Consider the following 27,420-nt stretch of genomic DNA (forward strand, 5'->3'; position numbering starts at 1 on the left):
CTACTTGACATTTGTCCCCAGTCAGACCGCATGCCACATGAAAAATTTACTCTGGCAAAGGGCTCCCAGGAATAAACAGTTCTCTAGTGTTGCTCACAGGGGAATCAGCAAGGTGAGCGGAACTTCAACTTGTCACGGATGCACTGTTCTGACAAACATAAGTAGATGCTAATGGCTAAATCGTGACAGAATAAAGTCCCACAACCATATGGCTAATTGCCACAACAATATCTTCAGTGTTATTAATCAAGTTTTCATAGTGTGCCATGATAATTGGAATAATTAGAAGCAGCATAGGCATTGCTTGCCTCTGAGTCTCTTTCTCCACATCACACATACACAAATGCTGCAAACAGAGATCTGGAAAACCACAATTTCTGTACTACATTGTTTAGTGGATGTTTTCCAGCAAATATAGGCAGTAATTATTGGTTTATCTGTTTTTCATTCAAGCCTTTTATTACCAGCAGATTCTATAGTTCTAGAAATGTATAGGTAACTGATTGAGACCACAGTTTTCTTACCAGAGATGCAGTTTCTAACTATGATGCGTGAATCTCTTCTGGTTATAGAGAATTGACTGTTAGAAACTTGGGAATTCTTGCTTGCTTATCTGTCCTATGTAAAATAGAGTTAAAATATGTCACAGTAGAGTAATTGTTTGCAGAGTTTCAAATGTAATAAAAACTGCAAATACACAAATTTGTGTAATCAGAGTGGTAAACTTGTAATAAAAAAGGTAAAAGTTTCCCCTGACGTTAAGTCCAGTCATGTCTGACTCTGGGGGTTGGTGCTCATCTCCATTTCTAAACCGAAGAGCCGGCATTGTCAGTAGACACCTCCAAGGTCATGTGGCCGGCATGACTGCATGGAGCGCCGTTACCTTCCCGCCAGAGCGGTACCTATTGATCTACTCACATTGGCATGTTTTCGAACTGCTAGGTTGGCAGGAGAAACATTCTGTATATCAATTTAAGTACATTTAAATATATGTATTCCATACTGTGTTCAAGTTCTTTGATGTTTTGCTATCATGATTGTAAAGTCTTGTCCAGACTTTGTGTTTTGAGTTCAGAAATGCTGTTTATTTAAAAAAAAAAAACATTTCATACTGAAAGTGTTTTAAAACTCCCAGTTATACTCTACCTTTGAACCCAAGTGGTAAATAAAGCAGATATTTAGCTCTTTTTGCTTAACTGAGTATCTAAATCATCATCTTCATAATAATAATAAAATAATAAAACTTTATTTATACCCCGCCACCATCTCCCGGTGTGGACTCGGGGAGGCTTACATGGGGCAGAGGCCCAAACAACATAGAACAAAACATAAGCAACATAATACAAATCACACTATAAAAAGATAAAACAATAATACAATATATCAATTAAAACAAAAATACAGGATAAAAATTGCATTTAAAACACATAAATGGTAAAATCGTAATAAAAACGGGATAGATTATTAAAAACCCTCTGGGGCTGATACACTTCAAACTGAGCTAGTTGTTTACTGGGATCTCTTTTAAAGCTGTGCTTGCATTGAGAAGCCACCCAGTATATCCTGGGTACCTGCGTAAATATTCTTCAACTGTGTGGTATAACTGGAAGATTGATGATAATGACTCTCTTCATGAATGTATGAAGGCATTTAGCCAAACTAATGGATTGAAATGGACTGCTGTCTATGGCCTTTGAAGGGCAGCTTAATTTAGTTTTAGAGCTCACAGATGTAATACAGTGATGACATAAATCTTGCCTGTTCCTGCGTTTTTGAAAAGTTGTGGGCGGTTTTTCTGAATGGAAAACAGAACAATATATTTTGAAATCTTCTTTGCTTCTTTTGAAAGTGCCCCGAAATGCCCAAGTTGTAAGCTGGCTTTGATTGAAGATTGTCAGCTGCTCTTCTGTAGAGGTATATTTTATAGTAGGTGTTGGAAATAGAAACCTTTTTCAAGCCTCCACTAGTAATTTGTTTTGTATATGATTCTGTTTGCTTCCTGCACTGTATATGTATGTTTTGGTATGCAGCTTTCCCTTTACTCTGTGTTTCCTGAGGTTGTGGGAGGAGCTGCAGACCACATGATCAGATCTGGGACTGCTCAATGCTCAGACTCCATTTTAGATCTCAGATTCCATTAGAGCACAGACTCTATGAGACTCTGGACTGTTAAGAGCAAGAAGAAAGATGCCCTGTGTTATCTGTACAGAGAAACTATATCAAACCTATCTAACTGGACTGACAAGTTATGTATCTGTATGCTGAATACATGAAGGTTGTGAGTAAACTAGATACGTTACTTTTAGTGAAGTCTACTTTATTTTTGTCTCTTGAGAGCATGATATAGAAACAAGATATTTTATGGGAGAGTACATGTTTTGGGGCACTGAAAGGAACACTTCTGATATTCTGCAGTTTTTGTACATCGGCATAATCTTTGTTCCTAACAGATCAGAGACAACAAGGTTATCAGTCTGACAACTGAAGACCAAATTGCCTTGCATATGGATATATACCACTGAAAAGAAGATTTTACCCAAAACAAGTTTTTGGCTCTTCTCTGGAAGATCATACTTTCCCAAAAGGTTATGATTTTCAAATGGTTGTGAATGCCATTTTTCTCCAAAGGGTTATGGAGATTCTGGTTTTCCAAGAGGTTATGATCTCTTAAGAGGTCATGCTTTTCCGTAAGTAGGAGCTATGGTTGGATAGTGTAATTGAATTGGGCTGAAAATAATTCTTTTTAAAAATGCCATCTCGTGGAAGAGTTTCAGAAATAAATTCTGACTCAATACAGTCCTGATTTTAAAGTTTATTTGGTTTGAGTAGATAACATGAATGATAATACCAAAGAATACCAATCCTTCCTTGAGCTCCACCCATTGAGCTCTTATTTGAAAAATGTTTCAAGTAAAGTAGTTGGTAAGACAAAACTCTACAATACACACATTGCTGCAAATATGGCATGCTTTGTAATGACTAGCAGAACAAGGAGTTATTTTACCCATCCCTGTGCATCCCTTTTTATTTAGATGTTACAGCATTTTTTGCTGCTTGCCCAGCTAATTGCTTCACCTTTATAGAAGAACAAGTTCTCTAAGCCACTATTATGAGAATACTGATAATTCTGAACATACTGTGTCTTTTAAGTATCTCCCCTTTTTTCACTACAGTCCTGTCCTTTTTATTTGGTGAGTTGGATTTTCTACAAGAATTCCAATCACTGAGACAATATCTGGCCTTGTTGTAGTGACTAGGCATAGCAGCTTTCCTGTGGTGGTTCCGTATTGGCTATTATTTGATAGGAGCTCACTGTATTCATTTTTCTTGAGTAATGATCTATTTCCATAGGTATGGCCCCTGATTGCCTCCTTGAGTCCTTGATACCCTGATAACTCATGAATATTTAGCTCTTTGCTGAGGAGATTGCTTCTATCTTCCTCTCTTTCTGTTTATATTTTCTAATAATATGTAATATTCCTAGCCTTTTCATTTTTCTGGATGCTGCCACTATTATTGGCATCCCACATGACAAGAGCAAAAGTCACATCAAGTCTTCACCATATTTCTGCTTCTAATCTGTCTTTGCAATTCTGGATCTCCATTTCTGCATCTTTTTTGAGTTTGAAGACCCATTTACATATTATAGCCTTCTTGAATATTAGTAGCTGTGTCCAGATCTGATTTTTATGAAGCACCTCTATTTTTTCTTTAGCCGCTATTCTCCCCATACTTGCTTATACTGCAGGCAGTTTTTCCATTTCTTCCCAAGAAGAAGATTCACATGTAACCACTGTCCTTGCAAGGTATGATGAGAATTGAGGTCATATGCTTTTGTTTGGCTAAGATGAGCATCAGAGTTCCAGTTCTAGAGCTCCATCTGCATCTGCTCTCTGAACCTCTCTCTACTTGGTCTGCATCTCCTTCTGTTTGTGTATTTACTTCCATCTCCTCATTTTTGGCAGGTGTTTGAGGCAAACAGACTTCATCTCTGTGTTTAGGCCAATATGTTATTAGCTGTTCAGTGTTGCTGGTGTTCTCTGAAGTGTAGTCCGTATCTGCATCTGTTCTCTCAGTCTCATCAAAGTACACAACTCTATTTACTATGATTCTTCCTATCTTGGATTCCAAATTCTGTAGCCTTTACATCTTGGCTCATGCTCTACCAGCTTTGTCATCTGCTTTTCCATTGGTATATGAACATAAGCTTGGATCCAAACACTCTGATACATCCCATATTTGGTCTTCTGTTGTGTCAGTGTTCAATGTAGTTCCGTTGGTTATTTGGTTGTCCACCGCTTCTATAGATATGTAACTGTCATCATAACATCTCTGCAATATTAGTTCGGTAGCTAGGAGTCCAGCAACATACTTTTCAATATTTCCATTAAGGATCTGTTTTCTCTCTCTACAAATCAATTTTCTTCACTTATATAGAGAGTTTTGTGCCCTGATGTTTTGGATGTGATGTGATACATACTCACAAGTATTATTGGTCTGAGAACTTGATGTTTTCTGCCAAACATGCTCTCAATATTCTTACAGGGACCCTTTGGCTTAAAATGGTTTGGATCATTTCTCCTCCATTGCATCCTTGGGTTGCTTATAGGCTTCTTCTGTTTAAAGTTAGGGTTAACATCGGCTGATTTTTTTATCTCTTATTGGCCAAACAATATGAAAATGTTGTTTCTAATCACTGATAGGATCCAGAATGGTGTAGTGGTTTGAGCGCTGAACTATGACTCTGATGATTAGGGTTCAGATGTCTGCTTCACCATGAAAACCCATTGATTTAACCATATTCTTAACAAATGTTTCATTTTTTCATACATTAGCAGATCACCCAGACACTGAACTATGAACCTCTTTGCCTTGCAGTTTCTGTCATCCTATCTTGCAATATCTGCTTCATCTTGGAGTGACCTACTTGTCATCAAAGCATCCAAAATTCCTTCCTCTTCGATCTAAGCTCAGTTCTGTACAGCCATGCAAGCCATCTCTACTTCAAATTTTTACTCCTGTTTTTTAAATTTCGGGGAGGGGGGGGCATTAGCAAGTTCCAGATAAAGGAAAACAAAGAGACTGAATAACCTATTGGGAGAAGGGTGAAGTAACATTTGCAAATATGAAAGAAGGAAAATTCATGAAGAAATAGACCAAAGAAAGATACAGATGGGTGAAACAAAAGGCCAGATATTATCTAGACTCTTCTCACTGATCTCTTTATACAAGCCGTGGTGCCTCTTTTCATCCAATGGTTTTTAAACCTGGTCTTCTGAAGTTGCCCTTCCATACCAGGTGCTATCTCTATTCCCTTTTCCTTTATTTAGGGGAATTAGGGTATAAAAATGATATTGCTTTTTATGCTGACAGCCAATTTCAGAGAGAGGAGAAGGAGTTGTGCATCGCCCATCAAAATCCTGCTAATGGGATTTTGGACAGGTTTTGTCCTCACCCCACCCATCCCATGACTGTATCAAAATAATGCCTTTTTCATACCTTTGTGTGCCTTTCTTTCTTCTTACAACCAGAAGCATAATAAAACCAAGTACATCCAATGTTCAGGGTTTATGTATTGGATTCTAATTTTTTTTTGTTACATTCTCAGACTAATGAAATAAATTCAAATATTTAGATTTGTTTATTTTGTTTACTATCTCTGTTACACATGGAACATGTGGAATGTTGACAGGAGGGGTACAGGATCATCCAATCATCAACTCTGATAATCTATTCCTGCTTTTCCAAAGTGACCATGTTCTAAAACATCCTGAATCCCATCTCATCTCACCTAATAAAAGAGATTATCAGAAATGGATGCAACAATCCTAGACAAACTTAATGGGGAGTAAGTCTACTTGGATTAAGTGAACCCGCCTATCCGTCTCACCTCTCTGCAGCTATGAGGCTTGCCTCAGCTAGCCATATTTTTGCATCACATAATAGTCACCACCACATAATAGTCACACACCCCTCCCCCCAAAAAGAGAGGGGTGACTATTATGCGGTCAAATACGGTATGTGGTAAAGGTCACAACTGATTTGCACACAAGCTTCAGGAGCCTAAAATTGGAAATTACAATTAAAAAATTGGTATAGCTTGTTGAAAAGCATTTTGATTCTGAGGGACACAAACTGTCCAACATGATTATATTTCCAGCAAGTGGACCTTGTGATCAACCATTATTTTAAAAACAGATCTGCAGCCTTGGCAAATCACTCTTGCCATTTTCTTGCACCATTTTCTGAATTCCATGCATAAACACTGGGAATTCTTTAACTGGTTTTTATCACAGCCATCCCAACAGACATTAACAAAGAAGGCAGAAGTTGAAACCTCTGCTGGTTTTTATAAACATATGTTTTCAATAGCTTAGTCCAGTTGCTGTTAAATTTCTGTTTTGTTGTACACCTACGGCCACCTACCTAAGACAAGGCTAAGATTTATCAGAGGGTGGTAGCAACATAGAGCTATAATGATAGAGAGCAGTTTATTAACGGGGATAAGGATGGCCTGTGCCATTTTGTTTGCAGCAATTGGACCCTATAAGAATGATCTTTCAAAGTCCAGATATTGGCAACTCTTAAAATGTTTTAGTTTAAATACTTAACCTGAACTATAACAAGCAATCACTAGACCCTAGAAAATATAATAATACTTGGTAACGTAGAAGGCAGTAGGAAAAAAGGAAGACCTCATTACAGATGGATAAACTCAAGCAAGCAAGCCACGGCCCTGAATCTGAACAGGGCTGTTGATAATAGAGTCACTTGGAGGCCTTTTGTTCACAACGTCACCATAAGTCAATGTTGATTTGATAGAAGTTAACAACAAATATGGCATACAAATACTCAAGTTATACTTATAGTTTATATCTTCTTATACAATGTGGAAGATCAATATGTAAGGAATAGTTGTATTCCCCATCATCTCAATGGAGGAGACCCCCATCATCTTCCAATTACATTTTTTTTTCAGAAACAAGTAATTCTAGTGTTGTAGTTGTTTAGGACTGTATAATCGTTATATACATATACCCTACATGCTCATGTGTAAGCCCAAGAATTTTAATCTAAAAAAGCCCCCAAACCTGGGTTGACTTATCCATGAGTCAATGTGAGTACTATACCTTAACTCTAATCAAAAAAGGAAACATCCCCTTTCTCTGAGTAGAGTGGTGAAAGGGGAGAGTTTACTCCATCCTGGGAAAACATAAAAGAAACACTGATCACCCTCAATTCTCTCTGCCATGGTGGTGCTTCTGGCCATTTTAATACTTGGGTAGGAAAATGGCAGTGACCCCAGGAGCAGCTGACCCCATCAATTTTCCCTCTCTGCAGAACAACCTCAACTTATTCCTTGGTCTTCTCACAAAAAAATAAAACAATCTTCAACCTCAGCAACATGAAATCGACGAAGGATTTGGGGAAATCCAACCCCAAATAGGGAAAAAAGTTGTCCAGGAACACTTGGCCGCTCTAAACGAATTCAAGTCGCCAGGGCCAGATCAACTACATCCAAGAGTACTGAAGGAACTAGTGGAAGTTATTTCAGAACCACTGGCAATCATATTCGAGAGTTCTTGGAGAACGGGAGAAGTCCCAGAAGATTGGAGGAGGGCAAGTGTGGTCCCTATCTTCAAGAAGGGAAAAAAGAACGACCCAAACAATTACCGTCCGGTCAGCCTTACATCGATACCAGGCAAAATTCTGGAAAAGATCATTAAGGAAGTGGTCTGCGAACACTTAGAAACAAATGCGATCATTGCTAATAGTCAACACGGATTTACCAAAAACAAGTCATGCCAGACTAATCTGATCTCTTTTTTCGATAGAGTTACGAGTTGGGTCGATACAGGGAATGCTGTGGATGTAGCCTACCTAGATTTCAGTAAGGCCTTCGACAAAGTCCCTCACAACCTTCTGGCAAACAAACTAGTAAAATGTGGGCTAGACAAAACTACAGTTAGGTGGATCTGTAATTGGCTAAACGAACGAACCCAAAGGGTGCTCACCAATGCGTCGTCTTCATCTTGGAAAGAAGTCACGAGTGGAGTGCCGCAGGGTTCTGTCCTGGGCCTGGTTCTGTTCAACATCTTTATTAACGACTTAGACGAAGGGTTAGAAGGCACAATCATCAAGTTTGCAGACGACACCAAACTGGGAGGGATAGCCAACACTCCAGAAGAAAGGAGCAGAATTCAAAACGATCTTGACAGACTAGAGAGATGGGCCGAAACTAACAAAATGAAGTTCAACAGGGACAAATGCAAGATACTTCACTTCAGAAAAAATGGAATGCAAAGATACAGAATGGGGGACACTTGGCTAGACAGCAGTACATGTGAAAAAGATCTTGGAGTCCTTGTGGACAACAAGTTAAACATGAGCCAGCAATGTGATGCGGCTGCTAAGAAAGCCAATGGGATTCTGGCCTGCATCAATAGGGGAATAGCGTCTAAATCCAGGGAAGTCCTGCTCCCCCTCTATTCTGCCTTGGTCAGACCACACCTGGAATACTGCGTCCAATTCTGGGCACCACAGATGAAGGGAGATGTTGACAAGCTGGAAAGCGTTCAGAGGAAGGCAACTAAAATGATCAAAGGTCTGGAGAACAAGCCCTATGAGGAGAGGCTTAAAGAACTGGACATGTTTAGCCTGCAGAAGAGAAGGCTGAGAGGAGACATGATAGCCATGTACAAATATGTGAGGGGAAGTCATAGGGAGGAGGGAGCAAGCTTGTTTTTTGCTGCCCTGCAGACTAGGACGCGGAACAATGGCTTCAAACTATAGGAAAGGAGATTCCACCTGAACATCAGGAAGAAATTCCACACAGTGAGGGCTGTTCAGCAGTGGAACTCTCTTCCCCGGACTGTGGTGGAGGCTCCTTCTTTGGAGGCTTTTAAACAGAGGCTGGATGGCCATCTGTCAGGGGTGCTTTGAATGTGATTTCCTGCTTCTTGGCAGGGGGTTGGACTGGATGGCCCATGAGGTCTCTTCCAACTCTACTATTCTATGATTCTATGATTCATGGGTCATATCAAAATCTATCATTTTTGGCCCCCAAACCCACCCTCAGTTTTTACATGAGATTGACTTATACACAAGTATATAGTCCTATCGTTTCATGGCCTCCTCCCTTTAATTTCAACCATTCAATTAACATTCCTTAGCACCTTCCATATCAGCACCAATTGTGAGGCCTCCATATCTGCTAGAATGCTTCCCCATATATAAAACAATGTTAAGAAATGTTTCTGATCCAATTTGATGGGGTGATTTGATGACATAGTTAATTGGCACTTCCATGGAAGTTAACTTGATTAGCAATCAAGTTGACAAGGTTTCATCTTGCTCAGTTTAATATTTATGTGCAGCTTTTGGAAAGTTCGGGTCACACTGTTATCAACATATCAACACCAAAAATGTTACTTACCTTCAATGCGAGGAAAATGTACTTCCAAAAAGAATCTACATATCATTCACAGATATAAGGCATTATGCATTTTGCACTATCCTTTTTTCTCTTCAACATAATTTTATTTTGATCGGTTAAAAAAATGAACAATTTTAAAAATGGCAGGTTGCTAACTGAAAATGATATCGGAACTTTTTCTAACTGTTCATGAGTGAGGCAATTCTAAAGTAAAGATTGACCTGCAAGCACCCTCTATGATTTAATGACTAGGCAGTAGTCCCCACCCAAAAAGTTTGTTTATTTATTTGCTTTGTATTCTGCCATTCTCCCAGAGTGGGACCCAAAGTGACCTGTAACTTCCACAAACTACATCTTCTCAAACATGACTATTTATTAGAGGTGTGTGGAATGCCAAAATACCATTTTGAAATATGAATTACTTATGCCCCCTGTTTTGTTTCTAAACTATCTTGAGGGGTCTGTTTTGATTCGAATTCATAACACCAAAAAAATGGTTAATATTTTATTTTGTTAATCTGCCCATTTCCGCCAATGGGAACACTTCCAGGACTAATTTCTCCATCATTTTTATGGCCAAGAATGTGTAGTCGAAGGCTTTCATGGCCGGAATCACTGGGTTGCTGTGAGTTTTTCAGACTGTATGGCCATGTTCCAATAGCATTCTCTCCTGATGTTTCGCCTGCATCTGTGGCTGGTATCTTCAGATTTTCTGAACCTCTGAGGATGCCAGCCACAGACGTAGGTAAAACGTCAGTAGAGAATGCTACTGGAACATGGCCATCCAGCCCGAAAAACTCACAGCAACCTTGCTGCCAAGAATCTTTAATAAAAATGCTTTTATTTTAAAGTTTAAATTTCCTTTTTTTTAAAAAAAAATGCCATTCTTTGTAGTTTCCAGATCATTCAATTCTTTCTGTTGCAGGTCATTTTTAAGTCATAGTCTGTGGGTAGTAATTAGGAATTGTTTGAAATTATGGTTTAATTACATAGATCACATGTATAGAACATAGAATTACACACTCCATCAAAGAGCTTGTAGCAACACTTTATCATTTGCCATTCCTTTAAAAAAGAAACCTTGTGTATGGGGGGGGGGGAGAGAGATGGGGTTGGCTGAAATTGCTATGTTGCTGTAGCAAAATAAGAATTATTTTGTTACTGAATGTGATAAAAGGGTATACTGTTGTGAGCAAGGATAATCTGCAGGTGTAGCAGATGTGAAATTGGAATTAACAGGACAGGACAGAGCTATAATTAAACTATAGACAGCTATCTGAAAAGAAAAGGTCTCCACTTGTCCAATGGTATTATTAAGTGAAACTTAGATTGTTTCTAAATATTTGAAAGAGCAATAAGTATGTGTTAATTAGTTAGCAAACACTCCATCCTGGAACTTAATTCTTTGAAGCATCCTTTGTTATGATGGCTTGCTGAAGTCAAGCCATTTGTGAACATAGTTCAGAGACCATGGATCCCTTAATGTTTTGATGCTTTAAGGAAAATATAACTAAAAAGGAACAGATCATTACATATCCATTTACAATTGTGTAAAGTGCTTACACCCATTGAATCAGAGAGGTTCATATCATTAATGGCAGCATTACAGTTACTAAAGCAGTTCAGTTCTTCAGCTGTCTACATCCAAGAAAACAGGATATCTCTAGGGACTATGAGTTAATATTCCCAAGAGAAAATGTAAAAGGGGAGGAAAAAGAACTGACTGACTTTGATTTGAGCAAAATAAACTTACATCTACAAAAGATTAGCACTATATAATAAAATGACAAAGAATAAAGACAAGATTTCTGATAAAAGGCTAATAACAAATCCTGTTAAGATCTGGAGTATTTTTGTTCTCTTTAAAGTGTAATAGTTTTATCCTCCCAAGCTGCATTAGGTAGTTATGGATTAAATCAACTGACATGCTTACAGTGCATGTTCGGAGGTTTAACAAAAGGTATAACCCCCACTTAAAGTGATACGCTTTCTAAAGAGTCTAAGTAATGTATGGGGCACTGAAAGGTAATAGTTTTCTATGGGCTAGTCACTGAGCAGAGGATTTCTACAATACCATAAAACACAATGTGTAAAATTAGCTTTCCTTGGAGTTTCTCCCACATCTTCTGTTGTAACATCTCTGCAAGCTTTTAAAGTAAATATTTATAAATACACATTATTGTACTTTTACTGTAATGTTGATAAATAGTTTATTACAGGGGTCCCCAAACTAAGGCCCGGGGGCCGGATGTGGCCCTCCAAGTTCATTTACCTGGCCCCCACCCTCAGTTTTAGACTTAGGCTCGCCCAAAGTCTGAAATGAATTGAAGGCATACCACAACAACAATTCTACTTAATTTGAGCATGTCATTGGCCAGAAGGAGGCCCACTGTATGTTGGTTAAAATTGTTTTTATTTTTAAATAATGTATTGTTCTTTCATTTACTAATATTGTGCTATGGTAATTAATATAATACATTGTGTATACATATAATATTGATAGTAATACTGTATTATAATGTAATACAATATAATACTAATAATAATACAATATAATATTAATTATGTATTATATATTAAATGTAATATTACAAATAATATTACAGTATATTGGTATAGTACAATATAGTAATATATAATGCTAATATTGTGCTATGCTAATAATATAATATATTGTAATTACATAAAACTTGTAAGCCACTCTGAGTTCCCTTCGGGGTGAGAGAGGGTGGGGTATAAATGTAGTAAATAAATAAATAAATAATTGTTGTTGGGGGTTTTTTGCATTACAAATAAGACATATGCATAGGAATTTGTTCACTTTTTTTTCCAAATGATCGTTCGGTCCCTCAACAGTCTGAGGGACCATGAACCGGCCCTCCACTTAAAAAGTTTGAGGACCTCTGGTTTATCATATTCCTTAATAACCCTACAGTATCATAAGTCACTCTTGAAAGTTATTTCCATATTGCACTGACTAGAGATTGCCAAAACTTAAGCAATAATTTAAGCTAAAATTTAGGGCAAGTGTGGTTTAATATTATCCTAAAACAATGCATTCATTTCTGATGACCAAAGAAAAACACTTGTTATGAAAACTCTCATCTGTTGTGGTCATCTGTAAAATTTTAGTGACTCCAGTTTTGGAGGTGTTCTGCTTGAATCACTTAATAAGAAAATGAAAAGAAAAGCAGACAAGGAGCTTACAGCCTGAAGACCATATTCTTCTGATCAAGTTAAGACACAATGTAGATATTCATTACAAACAGACAGTATTTATTGTATTTTAATCTTTGATATTTTATTATACCAGTATGTATTTCATAAAAATGTATTTAATATGTCTGTTTTACTGGTACTTAATGTTTTGCAATTATATGTTTTTAGCTATGTTATGCCCTGCCACGAGGAGAGGCGGCCAAAAAATCATAATATTATTATCATTGTTATCATTATCCGAGAGTTTGGCTCCACTTCACAAAACTTGGAGTCAATTTAATGAACTCATGGGGAATAAAGTAGCCATGACTAATTTAAGTTCTCTTGAATTCCAGTGCTATATTCTACCAACCAGTTATGTACAGATGCACATCTAAGTACAAATGTTATAAGATACTGTGTCTTGTTCAGGACCTGCATATCTTCGCGATCGCCTCCTCCCCTACCAACCAGATGGCCTTAAGATCTGCCAGGGAGGCCCTTTTCTTGCTTCCGCCTTCCCCAGGGATCAGACTAGCACCTACCCTGTCCACCTTTGCAAAGACCTAAAGACCTGGATGTTCCAATGCACTTTTGAGTAAACAGTCCCACTAGATACTCAGCCTACTTAAAACTGATTATCAGTAATTGCACTTTATCATTGTTCCTTACCCTTTATGGTTTTAGTGTTTACTGAGATTGCTCCTCCGCCCCTATTTTTGATCGCCCTTATACCTAGGGTAGGAGCCCTATTCAGAGTTCTACACATTTTTACCTTCTGAATGTTTAGTTATTATTATTGTCCTGGTTTTAATTCTGTTGATGTGTTTTATTGTTTTATGTAGTTATAATGTTTTAATTGATTGTTCTGTGTTTTAACTTGTGTTGTTGGGCTTGTCCCCATGTGAGCCGCCCCGGGTCCCTTTGAGGAGATGGAGGTGGGATACAAAATAAAGTTGTTATTAATGTTGTTGTTTTTGTATTTTCTTGTACACCATTAATTCTTGGGCAGCATTATGCACCTTTTGATATGTTCTGTTGAATTTCTTTTTAGGCGATGGGTAAGGCTTCTGTTTGGACGAGAATTTCCACTCCAGGACCTTCTAGTTATCTGGGATGCTTTATTTGCTGACAGCATCACTCTCGACTTAGTTGACTATGTTTTCTTAGCCATGTTGCTGTATATTAGAGATGCCTGTGAGTATCAATTATGTTGTCTTTTTAAAAATATGGATAACTTTTTAAAAATTTTCATTATATTTCTAATGGAACATTAATTTTAATTGGAGTTGGTATCAAATTGTTTACAATATATAAGAAAGCAATAACATTGCTATTTGAAATCATTTCTTAGGCTCCTATTTTTACTATGCTGCTTTTTATATGCAGAACTGTAAGCTACATTCCTTAAAACTATGTGGCCAAAGTAAGCATAGAGCTCCTCCTTCTGTCAGATGAAGTGTATTGAGTGAAACATTGTGTTCACTACTAAAATATTGCTTGCATTTCTGAAATTGTGCAACATATATGTACAAATATACATCCACGCACACTCACCCATAAAACACACTTATATGTATATATGTTTATACTTGAGTACATCACGTAAGTGTTCAAATTAATTTAAATGCTTACAGTGTATGCACTGATGTTTTCAAGTCACCTGTTGCCTTATAGCAACCCACGAATTTCACAGGGTTTTCTTAGACAAGCAATATTCAGAGGTGGTTTTATCAGTTCCTTCCTCTGAAACCTAGCCAATAGCACTTGGTATTCATTGGGGATCTCCCATCCAGGTATTAACCAAGACTGATCCTGTTAAGTTTCCAGGATCAGATGGGATCTGGAGCCTTTAGGTTAGAGGATTATACATTGTGGATTAAAAGCACAAATGCATGGGAGTATATAGAGCAAACACAAGTTTTTATATAGATGCCAAAATATATTTTAAAAACTAAATGAAGTTTTTTGTTAAAAATAATAATAATAAACCCTGCCGGTTTATCTTGATTGGTTGAGGCAGAACCATAAAATGATAAATTAAAGAAATTACAGTTAACAATAACAGGGACTCTTATCTTAAAATAGCCTGGCAACATTCCAGCACTAAAAGTCTATAAACACTTTATGAGTAAATCGGTGAAAGGATTGTATTAGCTAACTTGTAAGAGTCATACACCTGTTGGTAGTATTTTAGAGCCAAATCTTGCAAACAATTATTCACACTTTATTTTGATGGACTCCGTTGCCTTAAATATTCTGTTTCCAGTCCTTTAGATCTTCTAATTGGCTCCAACAATGTATTTGGATTTAAACTCATAGGATCATTTGAAAATGGGCTTTATCCAGGTTTTTCCAGGTTGTTATTTTGTTTTATTGCTATTTCTAGAGCACTAATGCTAAAATAATGTATCTAGTAAAGTTTGGAAACTTAGTGAAGTGTTTCTTCTCCTCCCCCCCCCCTTTTTTTATTTTTTCTGTTCTTATACTGCCTTTATCTTTGATTGAACAACAATAGTACAGTATAGATCCCAGCACTAACCTTTTAGCAGTCTCATAAAGGGAATAATACAAGCTACCTATTGATGGCCTCCTCCCACAAAGCTAATACCAGACATCAGTTGCTCCTTGCTCTTCAGTTAACAAAGTAGATTGTTCCTGCTGAAATTTAACAGAAAATTTGGTAACAGAGTTAGAAATAGCAGAAAACTTTGTGCCACAAAAAAGATTTCAAAGGTCAAGTTATCAAAGCCATACATTGCATTGTTTCAGGATAAGATCCAGCATGTGGAGAACAGACAGGAATCAAAGTTACTCACTGTTAGATGAAGGCATATGTGATACATTAGAGTTCTGTTCTACAATCACTAGACTTATTATCCTTCATCGATGATCAGAGTTGCCACACTCTGCTTATAAATAGTGAAGATTTCAATAATAATAATATATTGTATTGCTCTGAAGCCGGTTTGAAATGTGTCAAGGAAGTGTGTGCCATGTCAAACTGTTGGAGGGCAACTGTCTTTTCAATCACCTTGTCTAAAAAGGAAAGCCTAGAGACTGGCCTGTTGTTATTAAGGTTCAGAGGATCCAGGGAGAGCCCATTCAACCACTACCAAATTAGCACCATCAAAATTATTGAAATCTACAGCATAAATGTCAAAACAATGTAAAAGGTTGGTTTTATATTCTTCCTAAAAGTAGTAAGAATGAGAACTGACTGCAACTCGGGGGAGTGTGGTCCACCATCTGGGAACAGTACAAGATGTTCAACAGGCCTCTGCAGGTTTCCGCTTTCTTCAGACAGCCTCTTTTTAAAATCTTCACATCCAGTCAGGCTCAGAATAAAATTGGCCCCTTAGAAAACCAGGCTGCATACTGTTGGGTTTTGATGTTAAACCCAACAAGTTACCTGGAATGCTGTTGGCAACCAGTTTAAGTCTTTCAATACTAGATAGAAGACATCAATACTGTGCATCATTTAGCAGTTTCGCTACTAAATGTTGTACCCACAGATGTACTGGGACATTTGCATTGTAGTAGTTAAGATGCATGTAACTAAGGCATAGATCCAAATCAGTCAAATGAGGTAAGATTGTAGCTGTCACATTAGGTGGACTTGTACTTCTGTCATATGGGAATCAGTGCAAAGGCAAGGTATACTATCAGGTCTTTGAACCTGGATTTTCAGGGGTACAACTCCATCCAAAACACACTGATTTCCAATCAACACATTGTCTATTGACCACCAGCACCATTTTTTCATTTTTTCATTTCAGGTTATTCATCCTCCTCCAGTCTATTAAGAACCCTAACCAACTGTGTATTCTGAAATGTGTTAGGTAGTCTGGAAAGATGCTATGCTTAATAGCATAAAAGCCACCAAGTGATCTAGAAAGGCAATATTTTAAATATTTCAAATATTTTTTTCCACAGAAAGAACTTGGGTGTTCAAATAAAGCAGAACAAATTACTTAATGATAAAAATACAAAAACTGCATTTCAGGGCATCTGCCTTTCTCTTTCAAAAAAACTCCTATAAATGGAAAATGACTTAATTTATCAGCTTCTCTTTGCTTTAATCTTACAACATACAATTTGAATTCATTAAATTTTCTTTCTTCTGCCTTGAAGATGAGTTAGAAATAGACTGCTTCCTTGTTGTTAAGTGACAAAGACCAGAAGAGCTAGGTAGTATCAGCATACTGATAACATTTCACTCTAAAACGAATTATCTCCTCTGGTGGTTTTATATAGATGTTAAAATAACGTGGAAGACAGAATATACCAAAGACCTTGAAGTCAAATGAGGACATCCAACACCACTTTTTGAGATTGATCTAATACAAAGGATCAATATACAGTAGAGGCCTCAGTGCATATTCCAGTGAAGCAGTCCAGAAGGATGCCATAGCTGATGACATCAAAAGCCATCAAGAAATCCAAGAGCATTAATTAGGCTATGCTCCTTGCATTCATTTCCTGTTGTAGGTCATGTATTAATGCAACCACAGCAGTCTCAGTGTCATATCATGGCTGAAAGCTCAATTGAATTGGAATCAAGTAACATATGGTACAAGACTTAAGGCAGGTGCTTTAGCTTGTAGTTGCCATACTTTTGGCACATGAGAGTTCTTAAATGCCTTAATTCTCCTCTTAAACTGCTTTATTTTTAAATTATGTATGGACCAAGCTTTGCAAATGACGTCATATGCCATGTCCCTGGAGCCCAGATGTGCTAGTCATGCCAGATTAGTCTTTCTAATCTCTCCCCCGGAACACTCTCTCCCGGACTGTGGTGGAGGCTCCTTCTTTGGAGGCTTTTAAGCAGAGGCTGGATGGCCATCTGTCAGGGGTTCTTTGAATGCGATTCCCTGCTTCTTGGCAGGGGGTTGGGCTGGATGGCCAATGAGGTCTCTTCCAACTCTACTATTCTATGATTCTATGACTTTAAGGTTTTCATCTTAATTCATTCCCCAACTTCACCATTTTTGTCATGATGCTTTCAACTTTTTGGAAATATAATTACTCACCTATTGTGTAGGTATCTTTTTTTCCTCTGAACAAACTTTGTTGTTCAAATAAGTAGAAAGAATTATTTAATCATAAAAAATTAAAAGCTACGCTTTTGGGAGGCTGCCTTTATCTTCAAATAATTGCTATAAATGGGAAATGACTTTTCTGTCATAAACTATCAATTTCTCTTTATTGTGATCTTATGACATACAATCTGAATTCATGAAGGCTCACTTCTTCAGCCTTGAAGATGAGATGGAAACAGAAGAAAGTGTTCTATAAAGGTGTGCTTGTCATCATCTTATGCACTGAAAATATTACTATCACTCTTCCCCCTCCCCAGTTTAAAAGAAAGCAGTTTTCATAACGACAGGCTACAGGCCACATTACTCTCGAGGGAAGGAAATTTCTAGTCACTGCAAACCACTCCAAAAATTCTGAAAGGTTTAATATTATCAGTATTTTTTCATGCTGAGAAAGGTTTAACATCTGGCAGTCTTCTCTTTTGGCTTTCATTTTAGATGTTGATGAAAGAGTCTCTCTTTCTATGCTTGCTTAGTCCTCACAATACAGGCAATAGGTCTGGTTTTGTTCTCTTCTGAGAAATAAACTTTTTTTGCAGTTGGTTCTCTTTCATAGTCAGAATTGCCCCTCCCCTATGAAAAAGAACAAAAAATATTCTGTGGTTGCCAAACTTGCCAAACAGAAACTATAGTTTGGTCTTCAGAATGGATAGTAGCACACTATTTATTCAGATAATACTGACAAACATACTGAATACTGGAATTTTCTAACATGGAAACTGGTATCTGGTAATTTATACAAAAAATATTGTATATTTAAATAAAAGCAAAATATGCTCTCCGTGCAAATATCTGTCATGCCAGTTTTTAAAAAGTTGTGTGCATGACTTCACGTAAAACCATGCACTGTCTGAGGATTTAAATGATTCCAAGAACTAGAAATACAGCTAGCCCTCCACCTTCCTGAATTTGATCATTTGCATATTATTTGCCGTCACCTCTGCCGATTCCCTGGGCCAATTACTAGGGACTGAAAGTCTCGTGAGACTGTGAATGCATAACAAAGCTTGCATATCTCTTTTTTTAAATGATGCAAGGCAATAGCAGAGGGATAGAGGGGCAGGGAAAGTCACAGAGAAATTGGACACCCAAGTGTAGGTAGGCAGCAAGCAATCCGGCAGGAGGAGACAGAAAGGGGCACCCAGCTCCTCCTTCTCTTTATCCAGGTGAAACACACATAGCATGCAGCAACAGGAAGAGGATGAGTCTCCCACAAAGAAAAGGCCCCTGTGGAGTGGCATCATTCTTTGTGGCTTGGTTAGCAGGCGGTGAAAGGCAGAGGAGAGCAGCACAGTTCCTTACCTTGTCCTGCATGCCATGCTGGGATCCTTTCCTCTGCTGCACCTGGCATCTCCATGCATGCCCTAGCCATGAGAGAATGAGTGAGGGGCCCTAGCGATGGGGAAATGAGGCAGGAGACAGGAATCGAGAATAAGGCAGGAGACGAGCAAGCATCAAAAGGTAGGAGAAGTGAGCAAGCAGGCAGAGAAAAAGTGGGGAGGGGGTACAAAAAAAGGGCAGGAACAAGGGAGCTCACTGGGTCCATGTCAGGTAGCCCACTTCCCACCTGCCCCCTCGCCGGCCCTTTTGTCAGTCTTGGCACATTCATGAGGAGGCAGCACCCCTATCCCCACAAAAGTAGAATACAAACTGTAGTTTCAATACAGCTAATTCCTCTTAACTTATTGTCAGTTGACAGGTTCAACATCTTGTGCTGGGAATGACATAAGTGAAAAGGTGTATCTTTGGAAGACATACAAAGCACTTGACATAAGATACTTCATGAATAGCGGAGAGAAGAGCATTCTAGAGGGCCAGCACACTAGCATAAAATGTCCACTATTATATGGTTGCCATAAAAATATTCTCTAATGTTTGGAAATTAATTTGAGCCAGCATGGTGTAGTGGTCTGAGTGTTGGACTGTCAAATCCACACTCATCCATGAAAATGCATCAGGTGACATTGAGCAAGTCACATTCTCTCATTCAAAGGAAGACAGTGGCAAAAAACCTCTCCGAACAAGAAAACTTGCCAATAAAACTTCATCTTAGGGTCACTATAAATTAGAAATGACTTGAAGACACACAGAAACAACAGGTTTGCTATAAAATTAAGAATTAGATTTTACAAACTGCCAAATCTCTTAACCTTTGGATCTAATAGACTCTACCCAAATTAATTTTTACCATTACATTTACAGAGTTGAACTTACTTAAAAATAAACATTCACAGGATTGTATTCTAAGTGTCCTTTCTACAGTATGTATAAAATATTTCTGTCCTAATACTGCTGTAATACCAACAGTAGAGCAGTTGTTTAGGTTCCCCGCTCCACTTTAGAATTATTAATTGATTTTGGGTACATGAGATTATTGCTGTTTTATACAATTTAAAACTGCAAATGCCTCCAAATCATTGAATAAAATCCACTCACTGAAATAATATTTAAAAATAAAATTAGTTTTGCTTCATTTCCACAACAGAAACAAGTAAAGTCTTAAAATGGTTTTCAGTTGGAATGATGAAAAAAATACAACAAGTGGGGTTTTTTTCTCGCAAAACCCATTTAGGGAAAGTGAACTACATCCAGCATTATTATTTATTTTAACAATGTATAAAGGATTCTTATCATAACTGCCTTGTAGTGTGTTACATTTGATTTGATTGGTTTTATATAATAGGTAGTCCATCTATTATACTCAGCAGAAAGAACTCTTGACTGATGCTATTGTATTACATTCATTATGCTAACTTCAAGGAGAAGGAAAAAAACAGGTATCTGAACATGAACAAGAAAAACAAAAGGAACGGAAAAGAAACAGGCAGAACAGATAAAGAATGAGTAGGATAAGTGAGTGTTTTACAAATGAAAGCAGATGTATAAAATTACAAGCTGTCGGATCAGCAACGGAAATGAAGATGATAAAGTAGCTCCTACACAGATTATAATTATTCATTTTGCCCAGTCCTGCATCTTTTCCTCATAAACCTCTTTGGGGAGAGATGGAAAGGTACTGAAAGAGATGGGGTTGACTTACATGAAAGGAGAAAAAAATCAGTCTAGTACGTCTCTAAGGCTATAAAACAGTCAATATATTTAGGATTTCATTTAATCACAGTGATTTTTTTTGCCTGTGCTCAAAGAATGTTTCTCACCAAGGTTTTTAATTAATGTGAAAAGGATATTTCTGAAACAGAAGTTCCCAAAACGGTAGAGTTGTACTAAAATGTATTCACTATTAGTACCTATGTAGATATGATGAACTGTGTAAAAATGATTAATATACTGTTCTTAACAGCTCCAACAGTCAGATTGCCAGATCGTGCTGTAAGAAATTAAATAGTTTACTAGTCCTGCCTGAAGAGGTGGGTTTAATTTAACTCATGTTTATTTCCAGCATACCATAGACGGTTCAGGTCCAGGCTATGTGGCCAACCACATCCCATGTACTAACCTGCCCAAGCCCTGAGATCTTTAGGAGAGGCCCTTGTCTCGGTCCCACCTCCATCCTAAGCTTGGTGGAGACAAGAGAGTAGGCTTTCTCGGTGGCTGCCCCACAACTCTGTAAATCCCTGCCCAGGGAAGCCAGAATGGCCACCACCTTGCTGTCCTTCTGGTGGCAGGCTAAAACCTTTCTATTCAGGCATGCTTTTAAAGATGAAGGCTTTTAAGTTCAATTCAGAGGGTGCTGTGGTTTTAGCTTTGAATATGCATCAAATATGTTTAAATTGTTTTAACTGTGAATCTTTTAATAATGTTTATATTTAAATCTGTTTTAATATTTATATATTTTAAATGCTGTGCTGATGTTTTTATACTAAGCCGCTTTGAGTCCCCTTCGGGGGAGATATGGGGTATAAATAAATATAATAATATAATAATAATACTGTAAAAAAACAATGGTAGCTAGAAACTAGAAATCATAACATTACAAAATATAATGAAATGTGAGTGGCAAGAGCACACAAAGGCTTACATAATCTTTTTATAAAGTGGTTCAAGATACAACATGATCTGACCCAAATCTGCTTATTAGTGCAAACTGGAGCTAAAACTATAACTTTCATGTGAAATTGTAACTTTCTTGTTAAACTGATTGAGAAGAATAGCAATCATTTTCCCTTTTATTTTTAGTGATATCGAGTAATTATCAGACCTGCTTGGGACTTCTGATGCATTACCCACCTATTGGAGATGTTCACTCATTGATCTTGAGAGCTCTTTTTCTCAGAGATCCAAAGGTATGTCATACTAATAGAAATACTAATACAAGTGTATGTCAAATGTGAAAATCTCTGAAATAGTGGAAATTCCCATATCTTCTTAAAACTTGAAGATTACATTTCTGATTAGTAATGAGGGAAGGGGAGAGTTACCAGTCAGCAAAATAACTGTGAAAGTGTTTAAAAAAGCAGTCACTGCAGTTCTAAAATGAAAGATGCTAAAATTCAAATTTGCATATACATGTCATTTTTTCATGTAGACCCTTGCTCTTTAATCCCAGTTTCAGGTATTAAAATAATGGTTGTGGGTTAGTTACTTAGAGCCTTTCCAGATATTAATGGGGACTACACAACCATTGTTAATTGCTCGCATGACATAATCTATGATAGCACAAAAGTTGTTGGTTTCCAGCAATGGCAGCACTTCTTGAAGGGAATGTAAAATTGCAAACGGCACAGCTAGCATAACTATTCTCCATGGATGTCACTGTTTAGTATATTGCTAGTATTCCTTCACACTGCTTTACTATTGTAATGCCTCTTGCACAACCTGTTTTGTATCTCCAAAAGAAAGGGCTCTTTCTTAGCTTTCTCTTGGATTGAGAGAATGATCCAACCTCATGGCCTATTCCTATTTTGCAAACAGATCTATGAGATGATGTACTATGGTGATTGCTTCTTAAGTAGCTTCATTGATAATGACCAAGTCATATCCAAGCTTGGTAGAAGCTTTAAATAATGAAACAGAATGATTTACGAAATACTAATAGAAAGCACTTCCAAAAAAATCAAGGCAGGGCACTTGATTTTCATTGCTGTCTACTAGCCACCACTCACCTCTACAGCATGTGAAAATCAGGTTTAGAGGACTGGGTGACTCTTCAGAACATAATGGTATCATCACTGAAGGCAGGTAATCTAATATGTCTTTAATAAGCATATTAGTGCAAAATCGCAATTGGACAAACTTCATATACAGTCAGCCCTCCACATTTACCGGGTTTAGGGATGCAGAATTCCCAACTCTCTTTTTAACTGGAGAGAAAATCTCTCTAGGAATATCTAGGTCATCCAGTGCAACTTTGGTCAAGATCTGCTTCAAGCTGACCACAGAATCACACTAGAGTATCTACAAATGCTAACAAGCATTCTCTCTAGGGATTTTTAGGTCCTCCAGTGCAACTCAATGGTGAAAATTGACCTCAGAGACATGCTGGAGGACCTAGAGATTCCTAGAAAGAACATATTAATCAAATCCGCAAATAATCAAGTTTGCAAAAGTGAAATTTGCAAATGTGGAGGGCCAACTGTATTTCAAGTATTCCGTACTAAACATTTTAGCATTGTTCAAGCTCTGTCCAGTACCTGAGTCTTTGGCCAGTCACGTACTTGTTTCATTTTTGTTTCTTTACTTTGAGCCATCATAAAGACTCACTTAGGATTGTTGTAAAATTGATATTAGAAGAGAGCAGGTCACATCTTCAGATATGTAAAGCAAAATATAGTTTGGGATGCAATCAACCCAAGATCCTGGATGTTCTCATTTCACCCTGAGCTGGATGCCCAGAGTTCAGTGGTAGCTAGGGGTGCATTTGCACAGTTAATACTGGTGTGCGAGCTGCCCCCATTCCTTGAGAAGTCGGATCTAGCTATGTTAAGACATTGCTTCCTTAATCTTGTTTAGACTAATAGAACACTGCATGAGGCCGCTTTTGGAAACTGTTTGGAAACTTCACATTGTTTCAGAATGCTCTCCAGTTGCTCCTAACATGGAAAAAAAAAAAGAATGCTGATTAGGGCGAGTGACAGGGGGCATGTAACTTACTTGTTGAAACAGCTCCACTGGCTACTGGGACTGATTTGATGCACAATACAAAGTACTACTCTTGATCTAGTCAGCATTATATGGCTTAGGGCCAGACTCTCCAAAAGTTTTATTTCCATATATGAACCTGTCAGAATCTTAAGATCCATGGGTGCTGGCTTTATTTTGGTCCTTCTACCATCACAGATTTGTTTGTGAAAATAAGGTAGAACACAGAACCTTCTCAGTAGCTGCTCCTACCTTATGGAATTCTCTTCCACATGTGTACCCTACCTGCTCTCCTTTCACTGGCAGGCGAAGACCTTTAATGAGAAACCACTTTTAGGGCATTTCCTTTTTAACTTTTGTGTGATTTTGAATGAACTGTTTATAATCCATGGTTTTAATGTAATTATTTTTCCTTGTGTTTAACATTTGATACTCAGGTTTTACTTATTACCTTTTGAGCTACTTTGAGCCCCACTCAAAATAGCTGATGGTCGCTGATTATTTTATATGAGAAATTATGGAAGTTGGAGTCCAAGAAAGTAACTTTTTCATCCTCTGCAAAGAAGTTTCTTATTTTGCCAGGCATCCTGCAAAGTTAGTCTGAACTAGATTAACACCATTAAATCAATTGTTGAATGGTGAGTCAACACATAGGTACATTCTCTAGATTCCATGGGTCTACTCTTGTCAGGTCCCAGATCAGAGTTTGAGCCATTATTTGTTTAGTATTGACTAAAAGTCTTTTCAGCCTTTCCTGCAATGACACCGTTAGTTTTACACAACAGGCAAAAATGAAGGTAATGTTTTAATTATATTTGTGAAAAATAGATCATATATATGAACAATTAATGTTTTGTTGTATGTTTTCCGGGCTGTATGGCCATGTTCTAGAAGATTTCCTCACCCTGGACTTCCCACAGATATATAGAAACATTCCTTGCTTAGTTTTTCCATACCTCACAACCTCTGAGGATGCCTGCCATTGATGTGGGCGAAACGTCAAGAGAGAATACTTCTAGAACATGGCCATACAGCCCGGAAAACATACAACAACCCTGTGATCCCGGCCATGAAAGCCTTCGACAACAAATTAATGTTTTCTACAAAATTAGTATATCTTTAGGAAATGGTAATGAGGCAATCCCCAAGTTACAAACAAGATAGGTTCTGTAGGTTTGTTCTGAAGCTGGATTTGTATGTAAGTCAGGTACATTTTAAGTGTAATTGCAGCCATTTTTTTAAAGCTTTGGATAGCCTAAGAGGAGGGGTTAACTCCCCTGTGGTGTTTGTTTTGCTGTCTGTACTCCTGTTTAGAAGATTTCATCTCACTTTCTGTCCCTGTGATAATTGAATTTTTAAAGCTTTGACTTATAAAAACAAAGATTGTTGAAAAATCTTCAGTAGAGACACATTTTCCCCATAATAACTCTTCCAGGAGTGAATTTCCCTTTCTAGGGGTAGATTTCTCTCACTTCCTGTTGTCTCACCCCCATTATTAACTATGAGTCATTTGTTAGTCGGATGTTTGTTAGTTGGATGTTTCGAGGACTGCCTGTAATTGTAATTATTATAACTGAATGAATATTTTCTAGAATAAATTCAGAAATGTATAACGGGAACAATCTACACATATTTACTTAGAAATAAGATTTACTGAGTATCCTATCAGTTAGATGTGGTTAAGAAATTAGTTCTTGGTTTATTTTCAGATACCTTTATATTGTTACATTTATAAAACAATTGAAATTCAATTTTCACATATTCTCTGTAACATCTTTACAATTTTAGAAAATATTTATTCAGGAAATACGTTCAATCCACAGAAAGAAGGTTGGTCATGCAACTTTGATCTATAGATCCCAGCAGTACAAGTTACCATTACTACTACTCCTTGCTCTTTTCCTGTGCATAGCTGTTTCTCATGCAGCTGTTTCTCATGCATTTTCTTTTTTCTCTACAACAGTGCTTCTCAACCTGTGGGTCCCCAAATGTTTTGACCTTCAACTCCCAGAAATCTTAACAGCTGGTTAACTGGCTGGAATTTCTGGAATTGTAATCCAAAACATCTGGGGACCTACTGGTTGAGAACCACGGCTCTACAAGATGGTCAAACAATAAAATCATGCCTTACATTTTACTAAAATCAAATACATATTTGTATTTGGCTTATCTTTAAAGCTTCCCTTCTTCCCTCTTATACAGTGGTTCTCAGCCTGTGGGTCCCCAGATGTTTTGTCCTCCAACTCCCAGAAATCCTAACAGCTGGTAAACTTGCTGGGATTTCTGGAAGTTGTAGGCCAAAACAAATGGGGACCCACAGGTTGAGAACCACTACTCTTATAGATTGCATATATAGTGTACTAACTGAAAAATATTTTTAAAAGATAGAATTATACATTATTTTACCCTAAAAACTGTCTTGATACCTAGGAAACACTGACAATTTTCTCTGATCTTCTCAGAGGAAAATCAGGGAATAAGTGAAAATACATCTTGAGCTCTAAAAATAAAAAAGGATCTCAGATTCTACAAAAATTTAAATACCAGGTTTTGAGTTAAGCCTCCAGCATTATCAGCTTCATGCATAATATAATTCTCAAAGTATTTGCATGCAGTTTTTGAGTGATTTATGTAGAACAGGTGTAAAATGCCTGATTTGATCATTCTAAATATATTGCCCGACATAATAGTTTTTACTAAAGTTCTTTAGCTTAGTTTGACTTTCTTTTTATCTTCTAAAGAAGGTTGTAATAAATACATTATTTTCTTTTGCAACATTTCAAAGGTGCTGTCACTAAAACAGACTGGGAGAACAGCATCAATAATGCTAAGATCTATGGGTTTGATGTAGTCTTAGTCAGACTGGAGTAGACCCATTTAAATAAACAGTATATGAAGTAGCTGTGACTAATGTGCATGCCATTCACATATACAAATTTGTTCAAGGTATATGATTAAGTCTAGATCCAGCCCAGTCCCTTTTATATGAAATTTTCTTTTGAAGGGTATCCCCTAAATTTTAATTTGCTAAATGGGAATATATTCCAAATCTGCGTACTATATGTAGTTTAGATGTATGTATCTAGAATGCAAGTATACCTCTGAATGTTATAGTGATATGGAAATGACAGTATACTGAATGTGTTTGTGTGTTTTGTAAGAAATTGTGTTTTTCTCACCAAAGTACCTAGATGAGGTGTTTGTTGTATTTTTACTATTCCGCAGTTGTTTTTGTGTGTGTGCACCCCCACCAAATGAGAACTGCCGTTAATTTTCAAAGCAGACGCTTTCAGATGGAAAATAGATACATAGGGATGGCAATCGAAAAATATAAAGCGATTAAAAAACAGTTCTAACTAGATTTGTTCAAATAAAGAAAAATTAAAAACTCAATTAGAAACAAAAGTCATAGAAAATGTGAACATATTGTGTTCCTTAAATAACCAGATGTTCTTTTCTTCCTGAAGGCAGTCAAGCCTAGGAATAAAAGGTTTTAAACTATTGTTTTAAGTTAACTGTGAATTTTGTAAATCTGTTTTACCCTATAGCAAATAAAATTCTAATACAGCGACATAAGCAAAGTAATTTTCATCTTTGGGTGTTCTTATTTGTATAAGGCTGTGCTAACCTTATCACTGTGACTTATTA

General features: G+C 37.3%; 1 protein-coding gene across 7 annotated transcripts in view; it reads left to right on the top strand.

Moving 5' to 3' along the window:
- The window catches only part of tbc1d5 (TBC1 domain family member 5), a 298,355-nt gene that overhangs the window by 218,576 nt on the left and 52,359 nt on the right, over positions 1-27,420 (top strand). For all 7 annotated transcript variants that reach the window (XM_062957598.1, XM_008112724.3, XM_008112725.3 and 4 more), the window contains 2 exons: positions 13,689-13,831; positions 21,871-21,977. In XM_062957598.1, coding sequence (XP_062813668.1) covers positions 13,689-13,831; positions 21,871-21,977 — 250 coding nt within the window. The remainder of the gene's footprint in view (positions 1-13,688; positions 13,832-21,870; positions 21,978-27,420) is intronic.

The sequence above is a fragment of the Anolis carolinensis genome, chromosome 6 (genome assembly GCF_035594765.1).
Source record: "Anolis carolinensis isolate JA03-04 chromosome 6, rAnoCar3.1.pri, whole genome shotgun sequence".
NCBI lineage: Eukaryota > Metazoa > Chordata > Lepidosauria > Squamata > Dactyloidae > Anolis > Anolis carolinensis.